Here is a 19,466-nt window from a genome sequence, read left to right on the forward strand (position 1 = left end):
TCTGGCACTCTCCCATGTTTGTATGTTGCCCCTCCCTCCCACCTATTTCTTGGACCATATTACCCCTCTTCCCATCCCCAGCCCCCCTCAAACCCAGAAAACCCCACCCGAAGGTAACCCCTTGCCCCCATTTTGTCCCTTCTTTGTGCTCATACTTACCCCCAGCTCATCACAGATTCCACCCCTACAGACATTAACTCACAGCCTTCCTCCACCCCCCGATTTCCAGTAAGCCACTTTTCCAGACTCTAGCTCTCTGAGGCAGTTAACTTATTTCATATCATTGAGGTCATATAGTATTTGTCCTTCAATGCCTGGGTTGCTTCACTCAACATAAGATTCTCAAGGTTCATCCATGTTATCACGTGCGATTGTAGTGTATTGGTTCTTACAGCTGAGTAGTATTCCATTGTGTGTATATACCACATTTTATTGATCCACTCATCTGTTGATGGACTTTTGGATTGATTCCAACTTTTGGCGATGGTGAACAATGCTGCTATGAACATTGGTGTACATATATCAGTTTGTGTCCTTGTTTTCAGATCTGATGGGTATATACCCAGCAGTGGTATTGCTGGGTCATATGGCAAATCTATGGATAATTTTTTGAGAAACTGCCAAACTGTCCTCCAGAATGGTTGGATCCTTCTGCATTCCCACCAGCAATGGATGAGTGTTCCCCTTTCTTCACATCCTCTCCAGCATTTGTATTCTACTGTTTTTTTCATGGCTGCCAATCTTATGGGAGTAAGATGGTATCTCATTGTAGTTTTGATTTGCATTTCCCTGATAGCTAGGGATTTGGAGCATTTTTTCATGTGCTTTTTAGCCATTTGTATTTCTTCTTTGGAGAAGTGTCTGTTTAAATCTTTTTCCCATTTTTTAAATGGGTTGTTTATCTTTTTGTTTTCGAGATCTATGAGTTCTTTATATATGCAAGTTATAAGTCTCTTATCAGATATATGGTTGCCAAATATTTTCTCCCATTGTGTGGGTTCCCTTTTTACTTTCTTGACAAACTCCTTTGAGGTGCAGAAGGCTTTAATTTTGAGGTAGTCCCATTTATCTATTTGTTCTTTTGCTGCTCGTGCTTTTGGTGTGATATTCATGAAGCCATTTCCTATTACAAGGTCCTGTAGATGTTTCCCTACACTGCTTTCTAAGGTCTTTATGGTCTTGGCTCTTATATTTAGGTCTTTGATCCATCTTGAGTTGATCTTTGAATAAGGTGTGAGATGGTAATCCTCTTTCATTCTTCTACATATGGCTATCCAGTTCTCCAGGCACCATTTGTTGAATAGGCCATTCTCTCCCAGTTGAGAGGGTTTGGTGGCTTTATCGAATATTATATGGCTATATACATGAGGTTCTATATCTGAACTTTCAATTCGATTCCATTGGTCTGTGTGTCTCTCCTTATGCCAGTACCATGCTGTTTTCACTACTGTAGCTTTGTAGTATGTTTTGAAGTCAGGAAGTGTGATTCCTCCTATTTCGTTTTTCTTTTTCAATATGTCTTTGGCTATTCGGGGCCTCTTTTTATTCCAAATAAATTTCATAGTTAGTTTTTCTAGTTCCTTAAAGAAGGCTGTGTTGATTTTTATTGGGATTGCATTGAATGTGTAGATCAGTTTTGGTAGGATAGACATCTTAATAATATTCAGTCTTCCTATCCATGAACAGGGAATATTCTTCCATTTATTTAGGACTTCTTTGATTTCCTTGAACAATCTTGTATAGTTCTCGATGTATAAGTTTTTTACCTCTTTAGTTAAATTTATTCCTAAGTATTTGATTTTTTTATTTACTATTGTGAATGGTATTTGTTTCTTGATTTCCTCCTGATCTTGCTCATTATTGGTGTATAGAAATGCTACTGATTTTTGCGCATTGATCTTATAACCTGCGACTTTGCTAAACTCATTTATGAGTTCTAGGAGCTTTGTTGTAGATCTCTCAGGGTTTTCTATATATAGGATCATGTCATCTGCAAATAATGAAATTTTGACTTCTTCCCTTCCAATTTGAATGCCTTTTATATCTGGTTCTTGTCTCAGTGCTCGAGCCAGTACTTCCAAGACAATGTTAAATAGGAGCGGAGACAATGGGCATCCTTGTCTTGTTCCTGATTTTAGAGGGAAGGATTTCAGGATTTCGCCATTGTAAACAATGTTGGCTTTAGGTTTTTCATATATACTCTTTATCATGTTCAAAAAGTTTCCTTGTATTCCGATCTTTTGGAGTGTTTTTATCAGGAAGGGGTGCTGTATTTTGTCAAATGCCTTTTCTGCATCTATAGATATAATCATGTGGTTTTTTTCTCTCAATCTGTTTATATGGTGTATTACATTGATTGATTTTCTTATGTTGAACCATCCTTGCATACCTGGAATAAATCCCACTTGGTCATGGTGTATAATTCGTTTAATGTGTTGTTGAATACAATTAGCAAGTATTTTGTTAAGTATTTTTGTGTCTAGGTTCATTAGAGAAATTGGTCTGTAATTTTCCTTTCTTGTGGTGTCTTTGTTTGGCTTTGGTACTAGGGTAATGTTGGCATCATAGAAGGAATTAGGCAGTGTTCCTTCTGTTTCGATTTTTTGGAATAGTTTCAACAGGATTGGTGTTAGTTCTTTCCGGAATGTTTTGTAGAATTCCCCTGTGAAGCCGTCTGGCCCTGGGCTCTTCTTAGTTGGGAGATTTTTAATGACTGATTCTATCTCTTTGCTTGTGATTGGTTTGTTAAGATCATCAATTTCTTCTTTCGTCAGTATGGGCTGCTTATGTATTTCTAGGAATTTGTCCATTTCCTCTAAATTGTCATTTTTGTTGGAATATAGTTTTTCAAAGTATCCTCTTATGATAGTCTTTATTTCTGTGGGGTCAGTGGTGATATCACCTTTCTCATTTCTTATTTTGTGTATTTGCATCTTTTCTCTTTTTTTCTTTGTTAGTCTCGCTAAAGGTTTGTCAATTTTGTTGATCTTCTCAAAAAACCAGCTCTTGGTCTTGTTTATTTTTTCAAGTGCTTTCTTATTTTCTATTTCATTTAGTTCTGCTCTTATCTTTGTTATTTTCTTCCTTCTTCTTCCTGTTGGGTTACTTTGTTGTTGTTTTTCTAATTCCTTCAAATGTGCAGTTAATTCTTCAATTTCTGCTCTTTCTTCTTTTTTGATATATGAATTTATGGCTATAAATTTCCCTCTCAGTACCGCTTTTGCTGCATCCCATAAATTTTGGTATGTTGTGTTATCGTTATCATTTGTTTCAAGGTAGTCATTGATTTCTTTTGAGATTTCCTCTTTGACCCACTGTTTTTCTAAGAGTGTGCTGTTTAATTTCCAAATTGTCGTGTGAAGTCTGGGTCTCTGTCCCTTGCAAATTTCCAGCTTGACTCCACTGTGGTCAGAGATATTGTTTTGTATGATTTCGATCTTTCTGAATTCATTAAGCCTTTCTTTGTGGCCTAGCATATGGTCAATCTTGGAGAATGTTCCATGTGCGCTTGAGAAAAATGTATATCCTGCTGTGTTTGGGTGTAATGATCTATATATGTCTATTAGATCCAGCTCTTCTAATATACTGTTCAAATGTTTTGTTTCTTTAGTGATTCTCTTTTGAGATGTTCTGTCCAGAGTTGATAGTGGTGTATTAAAATCCCCCACTGTAATTGTAGATGCATCTATTCTTTCACTTAGTTTTTCCAGCGTTTGCCTCACATATTTAGAGGCGCCCTTGTTAGGAGCATAAATATTTATGATTGTTCGATCTTCTTGACAAATTGTCCCTTTCACTAAAATATAGTATCCTTCTTTGTCTCTCACAATTGTTTCGCATTTAAAGTCTATTTTGTCTGATATTAATATAGCTACTCCTGCCTTTTTTTGGTTGTTGTTTGCTTGTATGATTGTTTTCCAGCCATTCACTTTCAACCTCCATGAGTCTCTGGGTCTAAGATGTGTCTCTTGTAGGCAGCATATAGATGGGTCGTATTTCCTTATCCAGTGTCCCAGTCTGAATCTTTTGATAGGTGAGTTTAATCCGTTGACATTCAGTGTTATTACGTTTAGAGAGTTATTTATGGTAGCCATATTTTGGTTGGATTTGTGTTTGTTATATTTTGTTTGTATTATTTTATTTTCCCCTTCTATTTTTGTCTTTCTTGTTGCTTTTACACTCTCCTCCATCTCTGACTGTCCTGTTTTTTCCTTTCTTCCTGCAGAATTCCCTTAAGAATTTCTTGAAGGGGAGGTTTCTTGTTGATATACTCTTTCAGTTTCTGTTTATCTGTGAATATTTTGAACTCTCCATCATTTTTGAATGCTAGTTTAGCTGGATAGAGTATTCTTGGTTGGAAATTTTTTTCCTTTAGTACCTTGACTATATCATACCACTGCCTTCTTGCCTCCATCGTTTCAGATGAGAAATCAGCACTTAATCTTATGGAGTTTCCCTTGTATGTGATGGTTTTCTTTTCTCTTGCTGCTTTTAGAATTTTTTCTTTGTCTTGAGCATTGGATAATTTGACAAGTATATGTCTTGGGGTGGGCCTGTTGGGGTTTATGACCAGTGGAGTGCGCTGTGCTTCTTGGATATGTACATCTGTCTCTTTCAGTAGATTTGGGAAGTTTTCAGCCATTATTTCCTGCAACACTCCTTCTGACCCCTTTCCCTTCTCTTCTCCTTCTGGAATGCCTATAATACGTATGTTTGAGCGTTTTGCGTTATCATTCAGGTCCCTAAGTCCTATCTGGATTTTTTCTACCTTTTTATTGACCACTTCTACTATCTGTTTGATTTCCAATGCACTGTCTTCCACATCACTAATTCTCTGCTCTGCCTCTTCTAGTCTGCTGATATTTGCTGCAAGTGTATTTTTGATTTCTTGGATTGTGGTGTTCATTTCCATCATATCTGTTATTTTTTTGCGCATGTCTGCAATTTCCCCTCCAAGTGTTGTCTTCACGCTGTTAACCTCTTTCATTACTTCATCAAATTTGTCAGTGATAAATGTTCTGAGATCTTTCATTGCTTGTGCAAAGTCCTGCCCCCCTTCCTGATTTTCAGTTTGTTGATTGGATTCAGCCATGTTTTCCTGATTACTGGTTTGGTTTGTAGATTTTTGTTGCTGTCTTGTCAACATTTTTTCTTTGACGGGTTTAATCAGTTCCTTAGCTTCTTTGTCTAGTCTTGGAGATTAATTAGCTGTTGTTTTTGCGTAAGTGTTATATCTTCTCTTTGTCACTTTGTTCTTCTTATTCCAATTTCTTATTGCTAGTTAAGCTCACTTTAAAGGAAAGTATTAGTGCTGGGGAAAGTCAATTGTGTAAGGAAGGAGAAAGTATGAAGTAGTATTGGTGATATATGTTTACAAAGCAACAATATGAGTTCTGGGAGGATGGAGGTTAGATCATGTAAATTGTGTAGAGTTATAGTAGTAGGAAAGTACCTATAATGAGGTAGACGACTGAATATGGGAGGAATGTGGTACGTACTAAGAGGCTATTGTTTTCGTGAGAGAGGGAAAGAGAAAAGAAAGGTAATAGTTTCAGGGACGAATACCAGATGGAAAACTAAACAAAGGTATTAGAAATTAAGAGTTAGACACTTTGTGGATCAAAGAAAGGGAGATGGAATATAGGAGAGATAGCAGATGGTGGAGGATATCAAGTTGTAGGGGAAAGGGGATAGTGTAGATCGGCTAAATCTATTCACAGAGAAATGAGGCAGTGGAGGGTGAGGAAACCCAGCAAATGTGAGGTATTTCCTGTAGGACCTATTGTATTGTTAAGGTAAAATAGTATAAGAAGAATATTGGGGACAAGAAAAAGAGGATTGAAAAAAAAAAAGAACAACAAGAACAACAACAACAAAAAAAAATTAAAAAATTAAAAAATAAAAAAACAAAAAAACAAAACCAAAGAACAGAAACCCCGCCACCAGGCTCGGCTGGGCTCAGCTGGGCTCCGGTCCCCCGCCCGCCGCCCGCCGCGGCTCGGCTGGGCTCGGCTGGGCTCGGCTGGGCTCGGCTTTCCCGCCCGCCGCCCGGCGCGGCGCAGCACAACTCGGCTCTCCCGCTCGCCGCCCGGCGCGGCGCGGCTGGGCTCGGCCGAGCTCAGCTGGGCTCCGCCCCTCCGCCCACCGCGGCTCAGCCGGGCTCGGCCGGACCCGGCTACCCTGGCCGCTGCCCGCCGGGGCTCTGCGCGGTGCTAGCTGCCTCGGCTCCACCTACCCAAGGAGGGAATCCTCCACACGTAGCTGGGATCTCCATGTATATTTCACAGATGGATCCTCTCTGTTACCTTCCCTCCAAATTGATGTCCAGACACCTCCGGACCAGGAAAAATCCCGAAACTGCCGGTCCCAAAGAGTCTCCGACGCCTCCCAGCCAATTCCCCCCAGGAGCTAGTAACCGGGAAGTTCACTCAGCCGCCATCTTGCCTCCCCCTCCTGAAAAGTCCCAATTTATATCTTATAGACCAGTCCTTTCCGTTACCTTCCCACCAAATCGATGTCCAGACACTTCCTGCCCTGAAAAAATCCTGAAAAAGCCTGGTCCCAGAGAACCTCCAGCGGTGCCCAGCTGCCTCTTCCCAGGAGAGACAGCAAGGCAAGCTCACTCAGCCACCATCTTGCCGGAAGTCGCTACTCTTGTTAAATTTTCAAGAATTTTATAAACCAGTTTTTAAATGTAGCCATTATTAAAAATTAATTTATATAAACTTACAGTTAAATAGGTTACATTAAAAACAAAGGTGGGAAGCGGATGTGGCTCAAGTGATAAGGCCTCTGCCTACCATATGGGAGGCCCTGGGTTCGATCCCTGGGGCCTCCTGGTAAAAAAAAAAAAAGAAGAGCAAGTGTGTCTGCGTGATAAGGCAGTGCCCACATGGTGAGCCTAGTGCCCATGTGGTGCCTGCATGGTTAGCCAGTGCCTGCACAAGTAAGTCATGCAACAAGATGACGATGCAACAAAAAAGAGACGAAGGGGAGTTAAGGTGAAGCATTGCTGAGACCAGGAACTGAGGTGCTGCAGCTGACAGGGAACCTTTCTCCATATCAGAGGTCCGCAGGATCGAATCCCTGTGAATCCTAGAAGAGAAAGATGAGAAGATGACAAAAAGAGAAATAGATACAGAAGTCACACTGCAAATGGACACAGACAGCAAAAACAGCAGGGCGGGGGAGGGGGAAAATAAATAAATTCATAAATCTTTTTAAAAAACAAAGAAATAGGGAGCAGATTGCAGCTCAAGCATTTGAATGCCTGCCTCCCACATGGGAGGGCCCAGGTTCAGTTCCTGGTGCCTCCTAAAGAAAAACAAACAACAACGAGCAAAACAACAAGCAAAAACAATGAGAAAAAAAAAAGGAAAGAAAAATAATGAGCAAACAGATGAGGGAGTCAGCTCGGGAGCTCCTGTGGCTCCGTGAGCACTGGCTTCCTGCCTGCGAAGTCCTGGTTTCAATCCCTGGTCATGGTACCTCAAAAAAAAAAAAAAAAAGGTAGTAAACACTCAAAAATTTCTGCTGCTTTTATTACATTTTACCCTTCTCTAGTTTTTTAGTTTATTTATGCCTATCATAGGACTACCAACAGCCCAGGTTTACTTGTGACTAAGGAATTTCCTCAGTGCTAAAATTCGGACAGTTGGTCACCTGTCTATTGTACTATACAATGGTATACCAGCACCTCTTTCCAGCTTACACTGGCAGCTTGACGTCAGCCATGGCATGAGTTTTACACTATGGAATCAGCAAATGTTACAAATCAAGACTTGATTTATTTTGTTGATTGTCTGACTTTAAAAAGTGACAGGGAAAATGTTAATAATGCAGAGTAAACTTTAAAGTGTGCTGTATCCATAGCCATTAAATGGTTAATAGACAAAACACTGAGGAAATATTCTCCATTTTTTTAAGAACTATCATCTGATTCAGCAGAGAAGTTAATCATATCTTTGGATGAGTGTTCTGAAATATGTCTTTGTTGTTTCACTCTAGTCTTACTCTTTAACATGAACAAAAACAGCCAACATTCATGTTAAAACTGCAGTAATTTGCCAAATGCATCCATTAGGTTGACTATAGATACAAGCGTTTGGCAAAAATCAGAAAGCATTCTCTGAAAATCAATTGAGTATATAGAATTTACAGTAAAGAAGATTTTATATTTCATTATTAATTGCAAATTATATGCTTCACATCCTTTATATCAGTAAAATTTGTAATAAACTTACAGATGTGTGTGTGTGGCAGTTTGATATTACTTACGAATTTCCAAAAGAGATATTATGTTTGTAAATTATGTTTCTCTGGGCATATACCCTTTGATTGTTTTAGATTTAGCTGAGATATCTTTGATTAAATTATATAAAGATTAGGGCTTGGATTTGACCACATCAGTAGAGTATAACTCAGTTTGAGTCCCCAACCCCTTCATGTAACTCAGTTTGAGTCCCCACCCGCTTTGTGGGCTATATAAACAGAAACTCAATCAAGGACACACACAGAAGTAGATACACAGCGAAGATATAAAGAGGAAGCAAGCTCCATAGATACAGCGGAGGCTCTGGGAAGAAAGATGAGCCATTCACCTGAAAGTGTACAGCTGACCTTATGAAGAGACCAAAGCAGCTGAGCCCGGAAAAAACGAGCCTCTGGAAGAGAGATGAGCCCTATGTCAGCCTATAGCTGAGATCAGAAGAAATTGGGACCTCTCAGTCTACATATAATACCAGGAGTTAAAAATGCTTTTTGACCTGAATAAAAGGGGGAAATGGAAAGGACAAATGAGTTTATATGGCTATGAGTCTCCAAAAAGAGGTTATCAGAGGAGTTGCCCTTATGCACACTTGAGCAGAGTCCAGAGACAGATAAAAGTAGATGCAACCCCAGGTATTGGTTCTTCTGAGGGCTGCAGAGACCCACAGGTTCTGTGGTCATGGCAGATGGAGTTCAGTGCCATGTCAGTTGGCTCTACTTTGGAGTTTGGGTTTCTGTGTGATGAAGCTGGACTCAGCTGTGATCTTTGTCCACAAGTCTCTCCTGTTACTTTTACTGGAACTGTAGTTGGTGCTGGGGTTTAATGTATACCCAGGGGACCTGAATCTCTGGACTGACCATGTGATAGCCAGGCCCTGGGCCTCAACAGACTTGCAGCTCCTACACTCTGGTTTATTGGACTTACCCCACTCAGCTAACATGGAGGCAAAGAAGGTCAACCACCACACTAGGGAGCCAAGAGTGCCGGCAACTGAAAGCAGGAGGATTGCATCCAGCATCCATGTGGAATCTAAGCCCCCTCTTGATATAGATGTGGAGTGGATATGGCCATTCTAGGGTCCACAGGATGGAGGAATAGAGAATGGATTAGAGTGGACTTATTGATATTCTATTCATGAACTATCGTGATTAGTAATTGAAGAAAATGTGACATTGGTGTGGAGAAAGTGGCCATGGTGGCTGCTGGGGGTAGGGAGTGGGAGGAAGAGATGAGATGTGGGGGCATTTTCGGGGGTTGGAGTTGTCCTGGGTGGTGCTGCAGGGACAGTTACCAGACATTATATGTCCTCCCATGGCTCACTGGGTGGACTGTGGGAGAGTATGGGTTATGGTGTGGACCATTGACCGTGAGGTGCAGAGGTGCTCAGAGATGTATTCACCAAATGCAATGAACGTCTCATGATGATGGAGGAGGTTGTTATTATGGGTGGAGGAGTGGGGTGAGGGGGGTGGGGGATATATGGGGACCTCATATTTTTTTAATGTAACATTAAAAAAGAGAGAAAAAAATTTTTTTTTAAAAAAGAAGAAACTGGGACCATGGACGCTTAAATGGAAAGAGTAAGGCCGAACCCTTGCAGATGTCACCTGCCATCTTGCTTCAGCACATGGCAATAGACTTGAGTGAAGAGCTAACCTTGAGTAGAACTCTTTAGGCCTTGTAAGTGTACGATTTTACCCCAAATAAATACCTTATATAGAGGTCAACAGATTTCTGGTACTTTGCATCAGCATCCCTTTTGGCTGGCTAATACATGTGTATACATTTTTTCTTTTTGGAGAGTCAGTTCTCAGTGGGGGAGGAGGAGCATCTCCCCTCCCCCCAGGACATTTGTCCATGTGGAGATATTTTTGGTTGTTACAATGGGAGTGAGAGTTGTGCTACTGGCATCTAGTAGGTGGAATTCAGGGATGCTGCTAAACATCCTACAATGTATAAGACAAATGTCAATAGTGTCCAGGTTGAGAAAAACTGCTCTAGGGCATATATAATATAAGCAAAATTAATTGTTTTAGGTATTCCTAAAACTTTGTCATGTAAGAATCCAACTGTTCTGAATCATTTTTTGCTTTTTTTTGTTGTTGTTGTTTAAGTTTTTTTATTGAGGAGTAACATACCATGGAATGCACAGACCTTAGTATCATTCCATCAGTTTTAAGAAATGCATAAAGCCATGTAACCCACATCCCATCAATACATAGACTATTTTTTCTTCACCCCTTAAATTTCCCTCATGCCCTTTCCCAGTCACCAACATCCTGCCAAAAGCAACTACTCATATGATTTTGTCACCATAGATTTGCTTATTCTAGAACTTTATTTAAATTTTATATACTTATATCTGGCGTCTTAGCATAATGATTTTTTGTTTCTTGGGTTTGCTTTTTTTCTATTTTTGTTTTTTATTTGCCTGGATAAGGGGACAAAAATAACCTCAGGAAGAGGAAAGAGAACAACTTGAGAAGCTGGAATTGATGCACACACAGGACCTAGGCCAAGAGTTCTTAATGATGATGACTCTGATAATCATAATCAGTGTTTAGTACTTTTAAAGCAATTTTACTGATATATATTCACATACCATATGGTCCATCCAAAGTGTACAATCAATAGCTTTTAGTATAATCACAGTATTGTGCATTCATCACCACAAAAAAATTTTAGAACAAATTTATTACTCCAAAAAGACTAGACACCCCTTATCAGTCACCTCTCAGTCCCTCTATAATTCCCCAGCCCTTCATCCATGTTGCATATATCAGTTGAACTGTTTTGTTTTTTTCCTGAGCTGTGCTGTTTCCAGTTTTGGCTAGTAGGAATAAAGCAGCCATGAACATTGTATAGTTTCCCAGGGCTGCCTTAGCAAGGTACTACAAACTTGCTGGCTTACAGCAGCAAAAATGTATCCTCTTACAGTTCTGTCAGAAAAAAGTTTGAAATCAAGATTTCTGTAGTGACAGCATTGCTTTCAGAGACCTGTAGGGGAGAATCCTTCCTTGCTTCTTCTGGCTTCTGAAGTTTCCAGCAATCCTTGGCTTTCCTTGGTTTGCCAAGACATCCTCCAATCTCTGCCTCTGTCTCATGTGGCCTTTTCACCTCATGTCTGTGTCTCTCCTCCCCTTCTTATAAGGACACTTTTTAATAGTAGCTTAGGGTTCTCCCTCCTCCAGTATGACTCATCTTAACTAATTCCATCTCAGTGGATATTTCCAAATAAGTCTAATTCTGAGGTACTGGGAGTTAAGACTTCAGTATGTCTTTCTGGAGAACACAGTTCAACCTTTAACAAACATTTTTTAGATAAGACTTTCTGGACCTGTTTTTATTTCTCATATAAATATCTAGGCATTGAATGGCAGGCTCATAGAGTTCTATGCATATTTAACTTTTAAGAGACTGATGGTTTTCCAAATTTCCAAAGGACCTGCCCTTTTAATCATTGTGCTGCACTATCCGTATTTCATAGATTTGTTGTGAGGAATAAATTAGATAATGCATGTAAAATACTTAGCATGGTGCTCGATACAAGTAAGGGCTCGACTTATTAGTTGTTTTATTTATTTATTTTTTAAAAGATTTCTTTCTCTCCCCCGCCTTCCCGCCCCAGTTGTCTGTTCTCTGTGTCTATTTGCTGCGTGTTCTTCTTTGTCCACTTCTGTTGTTGTCAGCGGAAAGGGAATCTGTGTTTCTTTTTGTTGCGTCATCTTGTTTTGTCAGCTCTCTGTGTGTGCGGCACCATTCCCGGGCAGGTGCACTTTCTTTCATGCTGGGCAGCTCTCCTTATGGGGTGCACTCCTTGCACACATCAGCACTGCACGTGTGGCAGCTCCACACGGGTCAAGGAGGCCTGGGGCTTGAACCGCGGACCTCCCATGTGGTAGCCCTAACCACTGGGCCAAGTCCACTTCCCTATTAGTTGCTATTTACTGTCTAGCTGATGACCTCCAGGTGGCTCCCTTTCGAGCAGTAGGCCTATATATCTACTGCCTGCACTTTCTGCCCCATGGCCACCTGCAAATCAGCTTGTTTCAAACTGAACTCGTCTCCCCAACCTTGTTCCATCTCCATACCTCGTCCTCCTCTCTTGTACCTTATTTTGATGAATCCTTTCAGTTGCCCAAGCCTCTCCTCTTCTTGCACACCTAAAAGATCACTCAGGCCTGTTGATTCCACCACCTCACTATCTCTTGATGTTTCTATTTCTCTCCATTCCCCACTGTTGCTATGTTAGTTCTGACCCTTGGCATCTGTCTCCTGGGTTGCTGCAGCAGCCTTCTAAATGAGGCCCATACCATTAGGATCACCACCCTCAGTTCATTGCCTACACCATAACCCGAAATACAAACATGATCCTTTCAGGATCTAATTAGAGCCTTTAATTGCTTCCCAGGATAAAGTTGCAACTTTATAGTCCTTTCAAGGTCCTCCGTGTACCAGTTTCATCCCCTTCCTCTTTTCATAAGCTTGGCTTTCACCCTCTTGCTTCAAGGCCTTTGCCTATAATGTCTGTTCTACAAAGAATACCTTTCCTTCTCCTACCTCACCCTGCTTCATCCCCTTCACTTAGCTTATTCCCATCAGCACTCAGCCAAGATGTTTCCAAGTTCTAGGAGTCCTTCTATGACTTCTGACTTTTAGGAAGCATTCTTTACCCCTTCCCTTTCAGGTTGGGGCAAGTGCCCTTCCCATGTGCCTTGGCATTCTTTAGTCACCCTTAGTAATGCCCTTATGGAACCATACTGCCTGATACTCACCTGGCTCCCACCCTATACTGAATTGTGAAAGGACAGGGACCATTTTTTGCTCTTAGGCCTTCATCCCTAGCACCTAGAACATAGCAGGGAAATTGAATAATTGTATTGGTGATGTTAGAGAATTTACTTAATTTGTTGCTGGACCCACTGGGAATGAGTGATTAAGGAGAAGTAAACAGCATTTAGAGTTGCTGGGTTCTTAACATCTGTCTCATCATTCTCACAGCCAGATGAAAACTCACTGGATTTTTCCTCCTGTATGCTACGTCCTGGGATTAAAAATGCTCAGGAACTTGCTTGTGGAGTATGCCTCTTAAACGTGGATTCCAGGAGCCGGGTAAGTCACACACTGTCACCCCACTGAACACGAAGAGCCCCCTCGGATGACTTTGGAGACAGCCTCCGGTAGCCCACCTCACTGCAAGGTCTGTAACCAGAGGTGAGGGTTTTTATAAAGCCCTAAAAGGTGACCATAGAAGCAGCCACTTTTTTTCAAAATGGTAATTGGGGAAGCTGATGAGGGAGCCCATGCAGTTCTTGTACTTACATCACCCTGTGAACAGTGGGGTCGGGGGGAGAAAAGTTACAGCTGTAAGGATTTGTTTGGAGGCAAGAGGACCCGTTGTGGGAATTTTGTTGACCTTATGGTTTCAACATTATTTCAGAAAGAAGAGAAGTCTGCAGAAGAACATCCAAAGAAAGTATGAACCATTTACCCATTATCTTAGCGTCTCCATCTTAAGTTTAAGTGTGGAAGGCAAGTCGGATGATTCCGCTGCCATTCTGAAGTGTTCCAGTCACGAATCCTTTACTAAGTTATTTTTCTTCCCATAGTGTTTGATTTAATCAGCTAATGTCTGTGTGAATCCACTTCTGTCTTGTTTGCATGCTTGTATCTCATAATTGGCTTCTGGTGTTGCAGTTATTTTTCTCTGCGGTGAACAGGGTAACAGAATGAGAAGTATGTGGAAAATTGGAAGTTGTACTGACACACAGAATGAGATCAAAGAGCTAGCTAGACTGCTTCAGGATTTGGCCATTAACAGACAAAAACAAATTATTTTGGTTTTTGAGTTTCATTTTGTTTGTTTTTTAGTGCTTTAGAACACCAATCCCAGGAAATGGTTGTGGTCTGGACTGCATTTCCCTGATTGGCTGTAACTTCCTTATAAGCAGTACTCCTCTGGGAATAATGCTTATGTTTTTAATGTCTATTTCTTTATTTTTATAAAACCCTTTACCTGTTTGGATTTTTTAATTGGGTGTGTTTGGTTAGCAGCTCCCAATGACATTAGACCCTAAGAGTTTTATCTTGTCTAAGTCTTATAACTTTTTTTTCCATGATAGGCCTGTAATCAGGCACAGAAATTTAAGGGATTACATATGATAGTCAAATGCCAGCCTTAGGGGGATGGCTTCTTTTGGCACAATGTGGGATAAAAATTCTCGGCAGCCCTTAGTTATTTTAGTTTCCCCTACACACACACACACCTACACACACCCATAACCTCTGTCTGCCTTTTCTATGAAAGATTTGGTCTTCTGCTGAAACTGGGATTAATGGTATAAAAAAATTTTATACTTTTAATTAGCAGCAAAAACTTTCCCACTTTAATTCCTGTAGCCACCTGCTCAGCTTTTGTGTGTAGGCCATTTGGCCTCAGACTCTGTGACCTGGAGAGGTAGACATGTTAGTTGTTGATCAGCTTTCACATGCAGAAGTCTGACTTGCCCCGCCTCTCTTGTTTATTTCCGGTAGGCATTCAACTCAGAAACAGACAGTTTCAAGTTGGCATATGGAGGGCACCAGTATCATGCCAGCTGTGCCAACTTCTGGATCAACTGTGTTGAACCAAAACCTCCTGGCCTCATCCTGCCTGATTTGCTCTGAAAAGCTCCTCTATGAAACACTGACCAGTTTTTTTGCTGGTTTTTTTTTCCCATCACACCCCATGGGGTAAGAGGGACCAATAAACAGAATGCAAGTACTGCAAAGTTTAAAATCTGTGAATCTACATGAAGAATTCCCCAAGAGGTAGTAAAGAAAACCAGCTGTGGAGGTTCCCAGGCATTCCTACAGACAACCTTTGTTCTCTATTTCCCACTGCCAGTCTGATATTTGAGGTAAAATTGCCCTACCCAAACTGCATGTGGCACCAGAACTTTGCTAACTTAGCTCTAGTTCTCTCAAGACGTTTTAAAATACAGGCCATAATTTTGTTGAGGGAATAATTTGCTGCTGCAATAGTGAAACTGTGAAGAATTGAATTTGGAGAAAAGTAAATTATTATTGTGGGACTAGAATTGGCAGGACTGCTTCAAGCCAGTGTCTTTTTATACCTAGAAAAATTACAATCCTGTGAAGTAGAATGCATTTGTCTGTATGTAGTTTGCTAATATCTGAAATGAATAAAAGGGGAAATTGTGATTAAACTGATGTTCTACCTTTTTATAGCAAAAATTCTGCTCATCTCCATTGGACAACTGACCACCTTTGCTGTCACAATTGAACCAATTCTCTACTCCTTTCCTTCATTTCTGAAATTGTCAGTGCTCAGGAAGACTTGATCCTAAAATATACCTGGGCACTTGGCAATGGAGACAGAGGTTCATTCTGACAGAGGCCCAAATCCTTATGTATCAAGATGAATATTCTTCCCCTTAGAGGCTTAATTGAAAACCTTCTGTTTTACCTCACACAAAGACTGTGTAAGTGGTTTGTTTGTTTTTTTCAGACAAGATTTGAAAAGGCAGCTGAATGAAACTCTCTGCCATAGCTTCTCTCCACATTTCCAAAGATGACTGCATAGGGACCAGTGCTACCAGACTTGGTAGTATCTATGAGAGAACTGAAAACTCAGGTTATAAGGTGGAGTTCCTGGTGAAGAAAGATCAAGAGTAAGATATGTATTTATGGTAGAGAAACAGGACTTACAAATAGTGGGAGGAAATTTTCTCTGCCATTTAAACTGTATACATGAAAACCAGAAGAAAAATTAAAAAGCCAGAGCAGTTAAGGACTGTGCTATTCCTGGAAAGAACCTGCTAGTGCTAAGACATTTCTCTGAATTGTTAACTGTGTATTTTATGAAGAAATTTTGAATCTTGTATGCTTTGGTTTGTGCAACTTAAGCTCTCTGTCCTAAACTTTGTTTTTGTGAAGTAAAAAAATTGGTTTTGTCTATATACAGTTTTACATAATTAACCCCCCCCCCCACCAAGGACAAAACTGAGGGAATTCTATCTTGTTCCTTTTAACACCCCTTACATACTTCTTCTCCCAGAAGGGTTTACAACATTTTCATTAAACAGCTGTTGATGAGGCTTCTGCTTTGCTTTACTCTGTGCCAGAATGGACAAAGCAGCATTGATGAGATAATTCTGTTTTTCTCATTGGCTGCAGATGATGCCACTGCCAGCTATTAATGACTGGGGCAACTGTCTCTGAAGTGCCACCTATAGAGCCTTTGTCCTCCACAGGGTTAGTGGGGTGTCAATAACAACAACACAGGGAAGCGGACTTGGCCCAATGGATAGGGCATCTGCCTACCACATGGGAGGTCCACAGTTCAAACCCTGGGCCTCCTTGACCCGTGTGGAGCTGGCCCGTGTGCAGTGCTGATGTGCGCAAGGAGTGCCCTGCCACGCAGGGGTGTCCCCCGCGTAGGGGAGCCCCACACGCAAGGAGTGCGCCCCGTAAGGAGAGCCACCCAGTGCGAAAGAAAGTGCAGCCTGCCCAAGAATGGCACCGCACACACGGAGAGCTGACACAAGATGATGCACCAAAAAGAAACACAGATTCCTGGTGCTGCTGATAAGGATAGCAGTCACAGAAGAACACACAGCGAATGGACAGAGAGAGCAGACAACTCAGGGAAGGGGAAAGGGAGAGAAAAAACAACACAGGTGGGTGGGTTTCTAGCTGGTTCTCCTGAGGCCTCTGCACTTCACCTCATCATGAGCTGTACCAGCATTGCAATGTGGCACCAGAATTCAAGCCAGCTTCTAATCAGTCTTATAAATTCCACACTTGAACCATGGTAAGAGTCTGTCATTGCATGTGTAAGATGCAATGTATGCCTTTCTCCCAGTTTGAATTTACATTGCTGAAACGTGTTTTGCAAATTCCATATGGGCTATTATTTTGTCACAATGGCCTAAAGCAATGGCGTTTTTGAAAACATACTCACCTGTTTATCAAATTCGTTTCCATTCCTAAGTATAATTGCTGCTGACCTTCCGAAGTATGATAGGTTTAGCCATTCCTTGGGAGGTGCCAGAGGAAAATTCAACAGACATCAACAAAAAGCCTTAGCACTACTTTTAATATGCTTTTAGTAGTAGAAATGTTTTATGTAATACCACCAATAATGATTTGGGGAGCACGGAATAATATTGTGTTGTTTTTTTCTTTATATAAGTTTGTTAAAATGACTCAGTGTTGCGTTCATTCAACTTCACCTCACCTCTTGTTAGCAAAGAGCCCAGTGTCCTGGGAAACAGTAACCAAGGTTACTTATTTCCATATTGTGTATTGCGTCAGGCAGCTTCACTCCACTGCTTGAGTAGCGATTAATAAACCCTTTTCTTTTTTGGTATTGTTTTCACCTTTTAAAATGTTACGGTTTGGTATGTAATTCAATTTTTGCCTGAACATGCTTGAGATAGAAGAGTGTGTACAGGGTATATTGGGATATAAGCCATGGATTACTTTTCCTATGGCTACTAGTTAGCATTCCATAAGGAATGCATATTTTAAATTATTTGAGTATTATGTGTATATATTTCTTTTCCCTTTGGGGTTTGTTTAATGATGCCTCTTACTTGCCTTTTAGTTCATGACTGTGTTCTTCATCTTTGAGAAGATTATATGTCTTTTTTTTATCAAAAATTTGAAATGCTTGCTGTGCATTGGGGAACATTACAGAAATTCCCCTTAATAACTTCTGGGTCAGACACCTTCCTTTGTGATCAGCAAATAAACTGACATTTCCAAAGACATTAGCTGGTCTTAAGAGTTATAACCTGCTTGTTGGCCATTCCAGAAATGTTAGAACACAGGATGAGGTGTGTTTAGCCTCAGTGTTTTTTGTTAAGTTACTGAGTATTTGTTTGGAAAAGTATATAGCATAAAGCAATATAGTAAAACCCCTTCCCTGGAAAGTCAAGCTCAGCAAATAAAGCTTAAGTAAAACAGCTCTTGGGTGAAAAATGCCACTTAAATACTATTCTAACATAACACCAACATAGCAAAATTTTTATTTAATAATTCCATTATTTATATTTTGATGTGAATATAATGTTGGTTTAAAAAAGGGATTCATGTGTAAGTGACATCTCATTACTTTGTAGCTGGGGCTATATTAACTGGTGAGTGCTGTGGGTCCCTAGTAAAAACGAGTTGTCTTTTGTGTTGTATAGTGTGAAAGTTGTTCCTGTATTTTAAAAGATGGAGTGGATTTTTTCTCTGGTTTACATTTTAATAAAAAATTGCCGTAATTTACATATTTAGACACTATAAAACTTGGCCTCTAAAATATTCTCAGAATTTGTTCTCAAATAACTCCTTGTCAAACTCCAATTAACAAAACACAAATGTAGAAAAATGTCAGTTACTAGATGTTCTCGCTTGTCTTTTCCCTGCCCAAAGCATTTCAACTAGAAAGCACATATTAAGAATGCTCTCAGTAACAGCCAAATGGTGTTTACCAGGATTTCTACCACAAAATTTCCTTAATTACCAAGAACATCCCTCACCAGCTATTTCCTTACTATAGTATGATGATTATTTTTGGACTTTTATCAAGACTACTAGATGCAAAACATGCTTTCCTACTAAAGCAGGAGCTTCCCTGGATTGTGTTTTGATCATGTGCTGATGTAGTATATAGATTTGTGGATTCCTCCGATTTCCCAGAGAAACTATTAGACAAGAATGATGTATGTTCATAAAAGTGAGCAAAAACAAAAGGTGAAATTTTGGTAAAAAAATATTGCCACACAGAAGATAAAATCCAGAAGATATAATTAATAGAAATATGCAGCTATGAGCATTATACTTACTGCTTATTGCCATAATCTAGTAAATTATTCCATGGATAAGCAAGCTACAACCTCCTTGGCAAATGAAGTACAATTAAAGCAATGCTGTGACAGTGGTTCTAATTGTATGGGCAGATTTCCAAGTTGTTCCTCTATGTAAAAGTGGGGGGACATGGTAAACTCCTGGTGGTTTCCAACAGAATGGAATGAAGAAATGCTCATTATACTTTTACCAAGTCCCCAGTGAGTTGTGCTGTTAAGTGTATTAGGAGGAGTGAACATTTCCAAAGTTCAACAGAGGAAGCCAATTATTTGCTTATTACTTTTCTTGAGATTTGGTTTAGGGCATTTGCATGTGGTTAATAGTCAAGCTGAGGCAT

At 40.3% G+C, this 19,466-nt stretch overlaps 1 protein-coding gene across 18 annotated transcripts in view; it reads left to right on the plus strand.

Moving 5' to 3' along the window:
- The window catches only part of SYNRG (synergin gamma), a 119,965-nt gene extending 101,418 nt beyond the window's left edge, over positions 1-18,547 (plus strand). For 8 of the 18 annotated variants that reach the window (XM_058283196.2, XM_058283199.2, XM_058283188.2 and 5 more), the window contains 3 exons: positions 13,271-13,381; positions 13,710-13,745; positions 14,804-15,477. In XM_058283196.2, the coding sequence (XP_058139179.1) occupies positions 13,271-13,381; positions 13,710-13,745; positions 14,804-14,935 (279 nt within the window). In that variant the 3' untranslated portion in view covers positions 14,936-15,477. Of the gene's footprint in view, positions 1-13,270; positions 13,382-13,709; positions 13,746-14,803; positions 15,478-15,779; positions 16,371-16,447 lie in introns of those variants that run through there. The other 10 variants (XR_011646836.1, XR_011646834.1, XR_011646838.1 and 7 more) reach the window with 3 other exon arrangements.
- Positions 18,548-19,466: the final 919 nt, after the last annotated feature.

Source organism: Dasypus novemcinctus, chromosome 21, assembly GCF_030445035.2.
Source record: "Dasypus novemcinctus isolate mDasNov1 chromosome 21, mDasNov1.1.hap2, whole genome shotgun sequence".
In the NCBI taxonomy this organism is placed as follows: Eukaryota; Metazoa; Chordata; class Mammalia; order Cingulata; family Dasypodidae; genus Dasypus; species Dasypus novemcinctus.